Source organism: Hemitrygon akajei, unplaced genomic scaffold, assembly GCF_048418815.1.
Source record: "Hemitrygon akajei unplaced genomic scaffold, sHemAka1.3 Scf000124, whole genome shotgun sequence".
Classification (NCBI taxonomy): Eukaryota; Metazoa; Chordata; class Chondrichthyes; order Myliobatiformes; family Dasyatidae; genus Hemitrygon; species Hemitrygon akajei.
The window spans coordinates 1,354,518-1,371,554 of record NW_027332010.1 but is presented as its reverse complement, the minus strand read 5'-3'; the positions used below and the strand labels follow the sequence as shown (position 1 = coordinate 1,371,554).

The 17,037-nt window shown below is 44.2% G+C and overlaps 1 protein-coding gene across 1 annotated transcript; it reads left to right on the top strand.

The window, feature by feature from the left end:
* Nucleotides 1-353: 353 nt before the first annotated feature.
* LOC140723665 (zinc-binding protein A33-like) lies at nucleotides 354-14,373 on the top strand. The gene is made up of 4 exons (XM_073038233.1): nucleotides 354-461; nucleotides 797-819; nucleotides 908-1,026; nucleotides 12,846-14,373. Exons 1-4 carry the CDS (start codon nucleotides 354-356, stop codon nucleotides 13,397-13,399), a joined length of 804 nt encoding a protein of 267 aa, XP_072894334.1. The 3' UTR covers nucleotides 13,400-14,373.
* Nucleotides 14,374-17,037: the final 2,664 nt, after the last annotated feature.

Here is a 17,037-nt window from a genome sequence, read left to right as displayed (position 1 = left end):
GGTTAATTACAATTAACCATGTGAAGGAGGGGGAGGGTGTATGTGAATCAGGTGGGAGTTAATTGGTCATTGAGGGAGAATAGGTTTCAGGAAAGCGTGAGGAAATGGAGTTGACGGGAATGTCTCAGAAGTAGTATGGACCTGAATGGACCGAATGGTCACTTTTATGTCATAAGGAAATACAACACAGCAATACAGTAAACTAACCTTCACCTTTCATTCGACAGAAACAGTCACACAGTGTTCAGTCCCACATCACATCCCAGATTGCTGAATTGCGTCGGATTATCACTGAGAAAGAGCGGAGTTTACTCAGGGATCTCAGGGAAGAAGAGAAGAGGATTCTTAATCCAATGGAGAAAAATCTTCGAGAGATTCAAGAGAATATCAGGTTTATTCAGGAGGAAATCTTGAAGTTAAAGGAGCAGATGGATCAAAAAGATGGTGTGATATTTCTCAAGGTAAGTAATTAAATTTGAATTTGTTTCTGGCAAATTGAACTAAATGAACAGTGGTATATTTGAAATTAACACAGCACAGAGGCCAATTCTACCAAATCAATTGCCGCTGCTGGTGTCCTCACACAGAGTGTTCTCCTTGCATGATGAACCTCCAATCTTTCCGCTAATGACATTCTAAATATCGGAGATTGATATTCGATCCTTTATCAGCAACATACAATCTTTAAGCAATGGATTCTCAGCATAATTAATCGTAAATTAAACTGCAATGAATCGGTCAACGATGTGGACAGTAAGTCCAAGTCTAATCAAATTTGTGTTTTTATTTATTTCAGGAGGAAGCTCGTCGGAACAGAAGGTAGGACATGCTCTTTACTAAAACCCTGCACAGATTTGTAAAATAGTTCAAAAATTCCAGTTTATCACCAGCAGTTTAATATTTACAGGATTAATGACGATATCCAGGAATTGTTAGTGACAGATGAGGTCCTGCCGGTTGGAAAATTCGTTCACCCCTATTTGTTGAACACAGTGCTGAGAGAAAAACTTGATACAATTAAGCGAGGTAACATTTACAAAGATTCATTTTTACTTATTTATGAGACACAATTAAGTTATAAGTTGAAGCAAGGATTGGCTGTGATAATGGACTGAAGGGGAACTGAAGTTTATTCCACATCAACCCCACCGACTGGGAGGCATCACTGTCACATGGTCAGCTGGAGATGTCAGACCCCTGAACACACCAGCACAGGGTCACAATACAACCAATACACGGGACTGGCAGATGAACCACTGTGTTCCAATCCCAGGCAAATGCACTAACACACCAAGACATGAATTTGAATCCTAGCACAGATGCTGGGAATTTAATACTGACTAAAAACGGGTATCAGTGTGGTGAATGGGATTGTCAGGAAAATACACAAGTCCTGCGTGCACTGTGAGTGCAGACTCTGACTGACGTAGGAATTCCCTCTTCTGGATCAGCAAATCTCACTGTTGTTAGAGGGAGCAGAGGGGAGCAGTAGTGATCGGGGACTGAATCGTTCGGAGAACAGACAGGAGAATCTATGGACAAGAATCAGACACCGGAATGGTATGTTGTCTCCTAGGTGCCAAGGTCAGGGACGTCTTGAATCGTGTCTGCAGCATTTTGGAGAGGGAGGGTCAAGTGCCAGCTATCATTTTGCAACTTGGGACCAATTAAATAGGAAGTAAAAGCAAAGAGGTCCTGAAAATAGAATTTGGAGAGCTTGGTAGAAAGCTCAGAAGCAGCACCCCCAGGGTTGTAATTTCTGGATTGCTGCCTGTGCCACGTGCTGGTGAGGGTAGAAACAGGATAATTTGGCAGATAAACCATGGCTGAGAAGATGGTGCTGGGGACAGGGATTCAGGTTCTTGGATCATTGGGATCTGCTCTGGTGGAGGAATGACCTGCTCAAAAGGGATGGGTCGCACCTCGACCCGACGGAGAAAAATATTCTCAGTGAGAGAGGTTTCATAGAGCTGTTGGGTAGGGTTTAAACTAATTTGGTTGGGGGGGGGGGGGTCGGGAACTGGAGTGAAGGGATAGGACTGATGGTAAAAATGCAAAGATAGCGTGCAGTCAGACTGCCAGATAGAGCGGACAGATGCGAGGAGAAAATTGCAGCCAGCAGGGTGACTATCAGTGCATTAGGGATGCAGAATTAAAAAGGGTAGCAGATACAGTACACAAAGTGTTATATCTCAATGCAGGGAGTATGAGAAATAAGGTGGATGATCTTGTTGCTCGATTACCGATTGTCAGGTATGATGTTGTGGCCATCACAGAAACGTGGCTGAAGGACGGTTGTAGTTGGGAGCTGAATGTTCACGGTTACACAATGTATTGGAGGAAGGAAGGAAGGCTGATGGGGTGGCGTGGCTCTGCTGGTAAATCAGCAGCAAGATGTGACATAGGATTGGAAGATGTTGAATCCTTGTGGGTTGAGGTAAGGAACTGCCAAAGTAAAAATGACACTGACACCAGTCATATACAGGCCTCCCAACAGTCAGTGGGATGAGGCCCACAGATTACAACTGGAAATAGAAAAGGCTGATGAAAAGAATAATGTTATGATAATCATGGGAGATTTCAACATGCAGGTCAATTGGGAAAATCAGTTTGGTAAAGGATCTCAAGAGAGTGAGTTTGTTGAATGCAATGTGATGGCTTTCTAGAGCAGTTTGTCGTTGAGCCTACTCAGGGAACAGCTCTACTGGATTGGGTGTTATGTATTGAACCAGAGGTGAGTAGTTAAAAGAAACCTTAGGAAGCAGTGCTCACAATATGACTGAGTTCAACTTGAAATTTGATAAGGAGAAAGTAAAGCCTGACATCGAAGTATTTCAGAGGAGTAAAAGAAATTACATTGGTCTGAGAGAGGAGTTGGCCAATGCAAATTGGAAGGAGATGCTGGCAGGCATGAGAGCAGAGCAGAAATGGTGTCAGTTTCTGGGAAAATGAGAAAGGTGAAGGATAGATGTATTCCAAACATAAATAAATACTCAAATGGCAAAATAGTACAACATTGGCTGTCAAGGGAAGACAAGTTAATGTAAAGGCAAAAGAGAGGTAATACAACTAAACAAAAATTAGTAGGAAGACAGTGGATTGGGAAGCTTTTAAATACCTACAGAGAGGAACTAAAAGAATGTTTGGGGGGGGGGGGAAATAAACAAGAAATTGATTTGAATTGAATTGACTTTATTACTTACATCCTTCATATACATGAGGAATAAAAATCTTTACGTTATGTCTCCATCTTACTGTGAAATGTGCAATTTATAGTAATTTATGATGAATAATATGTCCAACAGGCTGATTAATATGACATAGAAATTCAGTTGGGTCCACATGAGTTAATCAGTCTGATGGCCTGGTTGAAGAAGCTGTCCCGGAGCCTGTTGCTCCTGGCTTTTATGCTGTGGTACTGTATCCCGGAAGGTAGCAATTGGTACAGTTTGTGGTTGGGGTGACTCTGGTCTCCAATGATCCTCCAGGCCCTTTATACACACCTGTCTTTGTAAAATAAGTTAGCAAACAATATCAAATTGTTTTTCAAGTATTGTAAAAAAATAAAACAGAGATGAGAGTGGATGTAGGTCCGGTAGAAAATGAGGCCGGATTTATAATAACGCGGGATAAAGAGATGGCAGATAAACCAAATATTTTGCACCAGTCTTCACCGTGGAAGACACTAGCACTGTGCCCGGTGTTGAAGAGTGCGAGGGAAGAGAAGTGAGTGCAGTTACTATTATAAGGGAGAAGGTGCTCAAAAAGCTGAAAGACCTAAAGGTACATAAGTCACCCGGACCAGATGAACTGCACCCTAGTGTTCTGAAAGTGGTCGCAGTAGGCATTGTGGAGAAACTTCAAATGATCTTTCAAAAATCACTGGACCCTGGCATGGTGCCAGAGGACTGGAAAATGGCGAATGTCACTTAACTCTTTAAGTCAGGAGGAAGACAGCAGAAAGGAAATTATTGACCAGTTAGCCTCTCCTCTGTGGTTGGGAAGAAATTGGAGTCAGTTGTTAAGTATGAGGTTATGGAATAGTTGGTGACACTGGACAAGACAGAACAAGTCAGCATGGCTTTGTATAGGGAATATCCTGCCTGACAAACCTGTTGGGATTCTTTGAGGAGATTAGAAGCAGGATAGATAAAGGGGATGCAGTGGAGGTTGTATATTTGGAATCTCAGAAGGCCTTTGACAAGGTGCCACACATAAAGGTGGTAACCAAGTTTAGAGGCCATGGTATTACAGAAAGGTTACAGGCATGGTTATAACATTGGCTGATTGGTAGGAAACAGCGAATGAAAGTAAAGGGATCTTTTTCTGGTTGGCTGCCAGTGACTCGTGTTCCACAGGGGTCAGTCTTAGGACACCTTCATTTTATATTGTATATCAAAATCTAGCTGATGGTATAGACCATGAGATATAGGAGCAGAAATAGGCCATTCAGCCCATCGTGTCTGTTCCATCATTCAGGCATGGGTTGATCTAATTCTTCCCGTCATCCCCACTCCCTTGCTTTCACACAGTACCCTTTGATACCCTGGCTAATCAAGAACCTACCTATCTCTACCTTAAATATGACTTAGCGTTAACAGCTACTTGTGGCAACAAATTCCACAGATTTTCCACACACTGACTAAAGTAATTTCTCCAGATCTCAGTTCTAAAAGGAAGTCCTTCAATCATGAACTCATACCCTCTTGTCCTAGAGTAGATGGCTTTGTTTCCAAGTTTGCAGATGATACAAAGATTGGTGGAGGGGCTGGTAGTGTTGAGGAAACAGTTAGGCAGCACAGGGACTTTGATGAGGAGAATGGGAAAGAAAGTGGCAGATGATATACAATGTTGGAAGATGCATGGTTATGCACTTTGGTCGTAGAAATAATGTGCAGATTTTTTTTTCTAATGGGGAGAAAACCCAATAAGCTGAGTTGAAAATGGACTTAGCAGTCATTCTGCAGAACACAGTGGCGATGAAGGCAAATCCAACGTTAGCATTCAATTCAAGGTGTTTGGATAATATTCAATCCAAGAGCAGGGATGTGATACTGGGCTTGATAAGGCAATGGTGAAGCCTCACCTTGTGTATTGTGAAGTTGGGCTCCTCGTCTAAGAAAAGATGTGCTGGCATTGCAGAAGGTTCATTTCATAAGGATGGTTCCAGGAATGAAAGGGTTATCATACGAGGAACATTTGATAGCTCTGTGTCTGTACTCGCTGGAATTTAGAAAGATGAGGGGGGATCTATTGAAACCTTTCGAATGTTGAAAGTCCTAGGCAGAGTAGATGTGGAAAGGATGTTTCCCATTGCGGTGGAGTTTAGGGCAAGAGGGCACAGCCTCCAGATACAGGGGGATCTATTTAAAACAGATGTGAACAAATTTGAGCCAGCGGCTGGTGAACTTCTGGAACTTGTGTGTATTTAAGGCTGAGCTTGATAGGTTCTAGATTGAACAGCATCAAAGGTTACGGGGAGAAGGCCAGGTAGTGGGGCTGAGGAGGAAAAATCAGGATCAGCCATGTTTGAATGGCGGAGCAGACTCGATGGGCAAATGACCTAATTCTGCTCCTATGTCTTATGGTGATCAGACCACTACATTGAAGCATTGTGAGAATGAACTCGGTCACACAAACAAGCATTGACATGGGTCAAGATTTCATCTCGGGAGAAGCACACACAGCATAACCTGCCTGGCAAAGCTCCCTCACACACATACACAGGAAGGACTGGCAGATTGTAGTCAGAGCCTCAGCAATGTATGTTGTTATTTCCCTCAGTAACCTGGAAACCAGTCTCTTCAGAGACAGTCATTTATTCATTTAAACAACTCAATCACATGTGACACATTGTCAACACACACCAGACATGTGATGACACAGTGTAACATACAAATTCTTCAATGTGCACACTCTCCTTCAATGTGTATACACACCACACGGACATTTACCACAATCAACACACACACACACACACACACACACACACACACACACACACACACACACACACACACACACACACACACACACACACACACACACACACACGGATACACTATCAGAGTGTGACACGCGGCCACAGAAATAGAGACAAATTCCCATTTAGGATTCAAATCTGCTGTCCTTACCCAGTCTGTCTGTTCTGTGGCACTGAGCTGCCCTCTGACGTGAGGTCACATCAACACTTCACAGACAGACTCCGGGGTGAGATTCCTCAGGAGGATGATCTGGGAGGATTTGACGGATGTTGAACTCACGGCCCACTTCATCAATCTGCAAGACTAAGATGTCTTCTTGAGCATGTCCCATTTGTGTGTGTTTGCCCCCCCCCCCATCCCTCTAACCATTTCCCATCTGTGTACCTGCCCAAATTTATTTTTAAATATTTTAATTTTACCTGTTTCTACAGAGTCTGAGGGCAAATTCCATTTACCAACCTCGCCCTCTATGAGAATGTTACCCGATAGACCACTCAGAAAAATTTCCCGTCTCACTTTCAATCTGAGGCCTCTGGTTCTGTACTCCCATTTCTTGGAAAAAGAAATGTTATTTAAGCTTCTTAGAATTAGATAGATAGATAGATCGATAGATAGATACTTTATTCATCCCCATGGGGAAATTCAACATTTTTTCCAATGTCCCATACACTTGCAGCAAAACTAATTACATACAATACTTAACTCAGTAAAAATATGATATGCATCTAAATCACTCTCTCAAAAAGCATTAATAATAGCTTTTAAAAAGTTCTTAAGTAGTTAAGTAGTATTTACCTTGATAAGGGGTCATAGCTGAACATCCTACACTACAGCTGAATAGCCCAAGCTTACCCACTCTCTGCTTTTAACCCAAGCCCCCTGTCCTGGTACCATCCTCCTGAAGCCTCCTGTCCAGTGTAATGATATCCTCCCCATATTCGGGAACTGGAAATGCAGACAATGCTCCAAGTGTGGTCTATCATCGACATCAAAGGCCTTGCTGAATTTCATGTGGACAGTGTGGAATAGGCTGATGAATACAGGACTGAAGGAGTTTTTTAGTTTGGGACAAGAAAGGCGGCGTGGGAGCTAAGTTCTGAAGGAAGGCAGTTTTTTAAAAAAACTTCGCGTACAAGCACATCGAGACTGCGCAGGACAGCGCGGACAGTTTAAAAAGATGACCACCCTATACAGCGGGCAGCGGAGTGGGTGGCAGCAGAGTGTAGGGCTTTGGCTCAACGGGCTTAGGCGGTAACGGGAAGAGCCGAGAGCGAGGCACCGACTCTTTTTCTCCCCTTGGCAAATCGGCGCGGATGGATGGGGGAACAGCAGGGCACATGATCTAACGGTTTAAAAAGTTCCTGTGTTTGGCGAAGTAAGTGGGTGAGTAGAGCTATCTTTCTTTGTTTCATTCTGTAGAATTAGGTAGCATGTCTGCAGGGTTAGTGCTTTGTTCACGGTGTCAGATGTGGGAATCCAGGGAGACCTCCAGCCTCCCTGATGGCCACATCTGCGCCAGGTGAACCGAGATTCAGCTCCTCGGAGACCGTGTTAGGGATCTGGAGCTGCAGCTTGATGACCTACTGCTTATTAGAGAAAATGAAGAGGTGATAGACAGGAGCTACAGGGAGGTAGTCATCCCTAGGCTACAGGGGTCAGAAAACCGAGTGACTGTCAGGAGAGGGAAGTGGAATGCCTGGATAGTGGAGAGCACCACCGTGGCTGCCCCCCTCAGCAACAAGTATATCGTTTTGGATGCTGTCGAGGGGGAATGACCTGACAGGGGACGGCCACGGTGACCGGGTCTCTGGCACTGAGCCTGGCGCTGTTGTGCAGGAGGGAAGGAGGGAGAAGAGGAATGCGGTAGTCATAGGGGATTCCATAGTCAGGGGAACAGGCAGGAGATTCTGTGAGCCTGGTAGAGATACCCGCATGGTGTGCTGCCTCCCAGCTGCCAGGGTACGGGGTGTCTCGGATCGGGTCCGGAATATTCTGAAGGGAGAGGGCGAGCAGCCAGCTGTCTTGGTACATGTTCGTACCATTGACATAGAGAGGAAAAGGGAGGAGGTCCTGAAGAGAGAATTCCGGGAGTTAGGAAGGAAGATGAGAAGTAGAACCTCCAGGATAATAATCTCAGGATTGCTACCTATGCCACGTGCCAGTGTGGGCAAGAATAGTAGGATCAGGCAGATGAATGCGTGGCTGAGAGACTGGTGCAGGGGGCAGAGCTTCAGATTCGTGGATCTTTGGGATCTCTTAAGGGGGAAGTATTACCTGTTTAAAAAGGACGGGTTACACCTGAACCCGAAGGGGATCTATATCATAGCGGGAATGTTTAATAGAGCTGTTAAGGAGGGTTTAAACTAATTTGGCAGGGGAATGGTAAACCAAAGTGATAGAGTGGAGTAGGGGGAAAACAGAAATAAATCTAAGATAGTGGGCAGTAAAAATGTCAGGAAGGACAGGCAGGTGATGGGGCAAATTTGCAGCCACTGGGGTGAGTTGCAGAGCAATCAAAACAATAAGTACCAAATACTGGACTTAAGGTGTTATACTTAAATACACACAGCATAAGGAATAAGGTGGATTATCTTATCGTACAGCTACAGATTGGCAGGTATAATTTTGTGGCCATCACTGAGACGTGGCTAAAGGATGCATGTCTCTAAGAGCTGAACGTCCAAGGATACACGGTGTATCGGAAGGATAGGCAGGTAGGCAGAGGGGGTGGCGTGGCTTTATTGGTAAGAAATGATATTAAATCGTTAGAAAGAGGTGACATAGGATCAGAAGGTGCAGAATCTTTATCGGTTGAGCTAAGAAATAGCAGGGGTAAAAGGACCCTGATGGCAGTTATCTACAGGCCTCCTAACAGCTGCAGTGAGGTGGACTACAAATTACAAGAGGAAATAGAAAAGGCTTGCCAGAAGGGCAGTGTTATGATAATTGTGGGGGATTTTAACATGCGAGTGGATTGGGAAAATCAGATCAACACTGGTTCTCAAGAGAGAGAATTTGTAGAATGTCTACGAGATGGCTTTTCAGAACAGCTTGTTGTTGAGCCCACTAGGGGATCAGAGGTACTGGATTGGATATTGTGTAATGAATCAGAGGTGATTAGAGAGATTGAAGTGAAGGAACCGTTAGGAGGCAGTGATCGTAACATGATTGAGTTCACTGTGAAATTTGAGAAAGAGATGCCAAAATCCGAAGTGTCGGTATTTCAGTGGAGTAAAGGAAATTACAGCGGCACGAGAGAGGAAATGGCCAAACTTGACTGGAAAGGGACACTAGCGGGAGGACGGCAGAGCAGCAGTGGCTGGAGTTTATGCGAGAAGTGAGGAAGGTGCAAGACAGATATATTCCAAAAAAGAAGAAATTTTCAAAAGGAAAAAGGATGCGACCGTGGTTGACAAGAGAAGTCAAAGCCAAAGTAAAAGCAAAGGAGAGGGCATTCAAGGAAGCAAAAATTAGTGGGAAGACAGATAACAAAAAACAGGTGAGAGTGGATATAGGACAGATAGAAAATGATGCTGGAGAAATTGCAATGGGAGATAAGGAGATGGCTGAGGAACTGAACGAGTATTTTCATCTGTCCTCACTGAGGAAGATATCAGCAGTATACCGGATACTCAAGGGTGTCAGGGAAGAGAAGTGTGCGCAGTCACAATTACGACAGAGAAAGTACTCAGGAAGCTGAATAGTCTGAGGGTAGATAAATCTCCAGCACCAGATGGAATGCACCCTTGTGTTTTGAAGGAAGTAGCTGTGGAGATCGCAGAGGCATTAGCAATGATCTTTCAAAAGTCAATAGACTCCGGCATGGTTCCGGAGGAGTGGAAGATTGTAAATGCCACTCTGGTATTTAAGAAAGGGGCAAGGAACCAAAAAGTAAATTATAGACCTGTTAGCCAGACATCGGTGGTTGAGAAGTTGTTGGAGTCAATTGTCAAGGATGAGGTTACAGAGTATCTGGAGGAATATGACAAGATAGGCCAAACTCAGCATGGTTTCCTTAAAGGAAAATCCTGCCTGACAAACCCATTGAAATTTTTGAGGAGATTACAAGTAGGATAGACAAGGGAGATGCAGTGGAAGTTGTGTATTTGGATTTTCAGAAGGGTTTTGACAAGGTGCCGGACATGAGGCCGCTAAACAAGATAAGAGCCCATGGAATTACGGGAAAGTTACGTATGTCGATAGAGCTTTGGGTGATTGGTAGGAAACAGAGAGTGGGAATAAAGGATCCCATTCTGATTGTCTGCCAGTTACCAGTGGTGTTCCACAGGGGTCCGTGTTGGGGCCACTTCTTTTTACGTTGTATATCAATGATTTGGATTAAGGAATAGTTGGCTTTGCGGCTAAGTTTGCTGATGATGCAAAGATAGGTGGAGGGGATGGTAATGTTGAGGAAACAGAGAGTCTGCAGTGAGTCTTGGATAGATTAGGAGAATGGTCAAAGAAGTGGCAAATGAAATACAATGTTGAAAAGTGTATGATCATGCACGTTGGTAGAAGAAATAAACGTGCAGACTATTATTTAAATGGGGAGAGAATTCAAAGTTCTGAGATGCAACGGGACTTGGGAGTTCTCGTGCAGGATACCCTTAAAGTTAACCTCCAGGTTGAGTCGGTGGTGAAGAAGGCAAATGCAATGTTGGCATTCATTTCTAGAGGAATAGAGTATAGGAGCAGGGATGTGATGTTGAGGCTAAATAAGGAACTGGTAAGACCTCACTTGGACTACTGTGTGCAGTTTTGGGCTCCTTATTTAAGAAAGGATGTTCTGACATTGGAGAGGGTTCAGAGAAGATTCACTAGAAAGATTCCAGGAATGAGAGGGTTAACATATGAGGAACATTTGACCGCTCTTGGACTGTACTCCCTGCAGTTTAGAAGAATGAGGAGAAAACTCACAGAAACATTTCGAATGTTAAAAAGCATGGACAGAGTGGATGTGGCAAAGTTGTTTCCCATGGTGGGGGAGTCTAGTACAAGAGAGCATGACTTAAGGAGTGAAGGGCGCCCATTCAGAACGGAGATGCGAAGAAATGTTTTTTAGCCAGAGGGTGGTGAATCTATGAATTTCTTGCGGCAGTGGAGGCCAGGTCATTGGGTGTATTTAAGACAGAGATTGATAGGTATGTGAGTAGCCAGGGCATCAAAGGTCATGGTGAGACGGTGGGGGAGTGGGACTAAATGGGAGAATGGATCAGCTCATGATTAAATGGCGGAGCAGATTCAAAGGGCCGAATGGCCGGCTTCTGCCGCTTTGTCTTATTTGAATATACGTAATAAGGATCTTGCAACACACCTAGAGTTTGGCAGGTACAAACTTAGGCAGGTACGACTTTGGTCGAAGGAATAAAGGCATAGACAATTCTGTAAACAGGGTGAAATTCAATAATCAGAGGTGCAAAGGGACATGGGTGTCCTTGGAGTATTGGGAACAGATTTTGATCCCTTCTATCAGAAAACATGTACTGGCATTGGAGGGGGTCCAAAAGATTCACTAGAATGACTCCGGGAATGAAAGAGTTAACATATGAGGAGTGTTTGATGGTTCTGGGCCTGTACTCACCGGGGTTCAGAAGAATGGCTGATTTATTATCCCCCTCAACCCTATTCTCTCGCCTCCTCCCCATAACTTTTGAGACTCTGACTAATCAAGAAGTTTACTTATCAACTTCTGCTTTAAAAATCAAACAGGAGAAAATCTGCAGATGCTGGTAATCCAAGCTACACAGGTCCTGATGAAGGGTCTCGCCAGATCTCTCTGAAAAGTCCGGAGAAAGTTGATGTTGGGAGGATGTGGGTGGGTCGAGAACGGTAAGCACAGCCTCCGACTATAGGGATGTCCATTTAGGAAAGAGATGAGGAGGAATTCCTTTATCCACAGGATAGTGAATCTACCACAGGCAGCTGTGGAGCCCAAAATTGAGTATATTTAAAGCAGAGTAACACACACAAACTGTTGGGGGAAGTGCAGGCCGCGAAGTTTCTAAGGAAAATAGTAAACAGTCCACGGGTCAGACAGAAAAACTTCATCAGGACCTGTTTTGCTTAAGGTTTCCTGCAAATTCATCCCCAGTCCTAATGAGGGGCTGCGGGGGATGGGCATGTGGGAAAGAGGGCAAAGTCATCCTCATCTGCCATCTTTGCCCCCTGTAGCTTCTCATTACGTCTACACACACAGTTCACCCACAGACTTTCTACCCCTCCCTCACCTGGTTCAATCTGCCATTCATCTCTCCCCTACTGGTTCCCATTATCACCTCCTTTAGTGTCTCAAACCATCACACTCCCACACTTCACACTCACAAATTAATGTGAACATTGAATGACGGGCCTGTTCCTGTGCTGTACTGCTCTATGTTCTCTGTTCCCAGTTTCGAAGAATGAGAGGAGATCTCATGGAAACACAAAATTCGTTCAGGGGTCAACAGGCAGTAGTTAGGGAGGATGTTTCCCCTGTCTGAGGAGTCAAGGGCCAGGGATCTCTCTGCTTTCCGTCCAGCGGAAAACCCTTGGGGAGACATTAGTTGTCCACCTGCTTTTGTCGAGTCAAAGGTTCCTGTCGGTCACTCGACCGCGCCTGAGGCCCAGCGGCCTTCCCCTCGGTCCCGGGGCCGCGCTGCCCGAGTCTCCCCTGATCCCCGGGGCCGCGCTGCCCGACTCTCCCCCCGATCCCTGGGGCCGCGCCGCCCGAGTCTCCCTCCGATCCCCGGGGCCGCGCCGCCCGAGTCTCCCCCCGATCCCCAGGGCCGCGCTGCCCGAGTCTCCCCCCGAACCCCGGGGCCGCGCTGCCCGAGTCTCCCCCCGATCCCTGTGGACTCTCTAATTCTTTGCTTCTCCCCCCAGTCTCTGTCACGCTGGATGTAGAAACGGCGCATCCGTATCTCGAGGTGTCTGAGGATCGGAAGAGTGTGAGACGGACAGGGACCCGGAGGAATGTCCATGACACCGGGAAGAGATTCACAATCTGGGATTGTGTGCTGGGGTCGGAGGAATTCATATCGGGAAGACATTACTGGGAGGTGGAGGTGACGGGGAATCGGGACTGGTGTCTGGGAGCAGCTGCAGAGTCTGTAGAGAGGGAGGGATTGTTCAGTCTGAGTCCGGAGACCGGATTCTGGGTCATCAGGCGGGTTGATGACGTGTTATATCGGGATTATGACGTGACCCGTGTTCGCCCCTCCTCCAAATCCCGTCTCGCTGCCTGTCCCATCCCCGGGAGGGTGGGAGTTTATCTGAGTTACGAGTCCGGGACGGTTTCATTTTACAACGCGAAGACCAAGTCCCATCTCCACACCTTCACAGGGAATAAATTCACGGGGAAACTTTATCCTTTTTTCCGGTCTGGGGATGTAAACAAGTGGCTCAGAATTTGCTCCGGATCCGCTCCGGGTCTGTAAACGGGTCGGGTCCCGGGACAGGCGTCAGTAGTAAAGTCCCTGTAAATATAAATGTGCGGAGAGTGCAGCTAAATACGTGGCTAAGGAGATGGTGCAGGAGGGAGGGCTTCATGTTTCTGGACAATTAGGCTTTGTTCCCGGGAAGGTGGGGCCTGTTCCGACGGGACGGTTTGCCCCTGAACTGGAGGGGAACTAACATCCTTGCGGGTGGATTTACTAGTGCTGCACCGGGGGGTTTAAACTAGATTTGCAGAGGGAGGGGAACCAGAGTGTTAGTGCAAATAGTGAGGTGATTATACATGATAGAACTAAGTAGATAAATCCCTCGGGCCTGACTTGATATTTTCTGGGACCTTGAGAGAGACTAGTGTAGAAATTGCAGGGGACCTGACAGAAATATTTAAAATGTCCTCAGTCACGGGTGCAGTGCGGGAGAATTGGAGGGTAGCTCATGTCATTCCGTTGTTTAAAAAAGGCTCCAATAGTAAACCAGGTAATTACAGGCCAGTGAGCCTGACGTCAGTAGTAGGTAAATTATTGTAAGATGTTCAGAGAGATCGGATTTACAAGTATTTGGACAGCCAAGGGTTGATTAAGGATAGTCAGTATGGCTTTGTGCGTGGTAGACCGTGTTTAATGAATCTTGTAGAGGTTTTCGAGGAGGTTACCAAGAAAGCAGATGAAGGAAAGGCTGTGGATGTTGTCTACATGAACTTTAGTAAGGCCTTTGACAAGGTGCTTTAGGGTGAAAGGGGAAAGGTTTAGGGGGAACATGAGGAATTTTTTTCACTCAGAGAGTGATGGGAGTGTGGAACGAGCTGCCATCTGACCTGGTAAATGCTCTTAAGTTCTAAGAATAAATTGGATAGATACCTGGATGGGAGAGGTCTGGAGGGTTATGGACTGGGTGCAGGTCAATGGGACGAGCGGAATAAAGTTTCCGCACAGACTAGAAGTGCCAAATGCCCTGTTTTCTGTGCTGTAATGTTCTATGGTTCTATGGAGTGAAATAAACACGAGATGAGAATTATCAATCGATTAATTTTAACTCGTTCACCGCATCCGTCAACCGAACAAAAACAACGGGGATTCAGCAGCAGCTGCGGGCAGCGGGTCTTGAGCTCCCCCGGGTCCTAAAGTCCACCCGTAATGAGACAGGTTAAATGGGACAATGACAGTGCTGACCGGAAAAGACAGTGAAGATTGTTCAGTAAGTTCATCTGCCATTTCTTTGTCCCCCATTACTACTTCACCAGCATCAGTTTACAGTGGTCTAGTATCAACTCTCATCTCCCTTTCACTCTTCATGTAACTGAAAACTAAACTTTTAGAATCCTGATTTATATTATTGGCCAGTTTGCCCTCATATTTCGTCTTTACCATTCTTATGGCCTTTTTCGTTGCCTTTTGTTGGATTTTAAGAGCATCCCAATAATCCAACATCCCACTCACCTTTCCTAGCTTATATGCCATTTCCTTAGGTTTAACACAATTATTACATGCCTTTTCCAGCTCAAACTGTGAATTAATTTAAAGTCAGTCCCATAATTTAATAAAGTTTTTACCTGAAAACTATCTACCCCCCCCCAAAGATTGTACTGAAGACTGCATTTGATTTTTCTTCAGCCTTATACGCTTCACATTGAAATAGTATGTGCTTCGACAGTTTCATGATGACAAAATGTACACGACACAGAATGAAGTTTTCCAATTAGATACAAGGCATAATTAAGCATAGTGTGGGCATTTCTATGTCATGTCAATACCATACGTTCCCTTGTTTTAAGCCCTTCTTCTATAAACCCAACAGGTTTATGTATTCTGTAAAGGTGACTGTCCTTATGTCCATTATCCTACGTCTTGCCATAAGCCCCTAATTCTTAACACTACCAACCCTTTAGCTACTAATTTGCTAATTGGAATGTCTATATCCACAGCTTAACATGTAACAGCTTTTGTTGCTAAACAGTCAACATCATCATTTCCCTCAACAGTGTGATGTGCAGGGCCCATAATGTGCAGACATATAAATCAAACTTTATATATGAAATACTGTTTGACAAGTTTCCAACAGTCAATCTGACCTACTGCCAGAATGACCTGTTTAAGACTCATCAAAACCGAAATGTATTCTGAACAAATTATAAGGACCAATTTCCTCCACCCACTGTAAGCCTAAACTGTTGGCAAAGAATTCTGCTTCCTATGCTGATAAATGACCTTAAGTCATTTCTTTATCATTACCTGCAATTCAGGCACACAACAACAGCCACAACAACATCCCCAATTAAATTATCTTTTTATTCATCTGTAAAAATGGTTACCGTGTGTTAATAACTTTCATTAATATAGTGATGAACCAACAGACATTCAGGCAGAATCAAATCCGATTGTGCAACCTAAAATCAACTGAAGTCATTGGAAAAAACAAGGTGGGGTTACAGAGAAAGCTAAAGTGGGGCATATTGTATCATCAAATACACCCATATTCCCAGCGGGGTAAGAACCCAGCCACCCAAAACAAAAAAAAACACTCTTCTTGTGATGTCCCCAAACGTCCTCCAGCACACCTTTAACAGGATGATAATTTCCTTGCCCCCGCAAATTAATCCAGTATGTTGACATCAATTTGAACCTCTGTTACTTTGAGGGCAATTGTCCCATTGCAACCAGTAAAGCCAAAACAGGAGACAACATTACTGCACTAGAAAACAATCTTAAAGTCTGTAATTGTATCACATACAAGCATTTGAAATTTGAAGATGAAGCTGATCCATAAGCCACACAGACATAATCAAGAACTGATCAAATTAAACAAATATAATTGGTCAACAAAGATTTTCAATGTTGCACCCAAGAATACCCACATAGATGTCTGAGGAGATTTAAAGCTCCTTTACATTTAACAATTATTTTACTGATAGGTGCTTCCACGTCAGCTTATTATCCATCCACATACTGAGAAATCTTACCACTGACACTTCCTCAAGACATTAATGACATAATTTAAAATCTAGTGCAAGTCTATTAATGCTGTTTGTAAACCACGTAATGTGTTTTAACGACTGAAAGCTTAAAATCCTCATCAATCTGCCCACTGTTTGACCAATTAATTGTAAATTGCAATTAATACCTCTAATCTATAAAGCTACGTCATCTGTATATTGTGATTTACCCAGGTATCCCATTTTCCCATCTCACAGAAAATATCATTAATGATAATATTAAATAATGAAGGGCTACAAATACTGCCTTGTGGGATCCCATTCTCTATCTCATAGAAACACAAACATAACATGCCGACCCATCCTTGCACACTCCGTCCAAGTAAAAAACGCAGAAAAATTATACAATCTCCTCTCACTGCTAATTTCCATAATTTAATGAAAAGTCCTGCCTTCCATATCATTTCCCTTTTCAGTATCAGGAAATACTGCTATTACAACATCTTTATTTAATTGTGCTTTCCAAATATCATCTTCCAAACCTAAAACTGAATCTAATGTCATTTCACCCTTCCAAAATCCACTCTAATAAAACACTTTATCACCACTCTTTCCAAAATATAACTCAAGCGCTTGATTACCATACATTCCATAAGTTTACATAAATGAGACATTCACAATATAGGCCCTTAA

Excerpts from the sequence above, each read along its gene's own strand:
- LOC140723665 (XM_073038233.1), top strand. The coding sequence starts at position 354 with ATGGAGAAAAATCTTCGAGAGATTCAAGAGAATATCAGGTTTATTCAG. Across the intron at positions 462-796 it reads ATGGTGTGATATTTCTCAAG|GAGGAAGCTCGTCGGAACAG; the intron begins GTAAGTAATTAA and ends TATTTATTTCAG. Across the intron at positions 820-907 it reads GAAGCTCGTCGGAACAGAAG|GATTAATGACGATATCCAGG; the intron begins GTAGGACATGCT and ends TAATATTTACAG.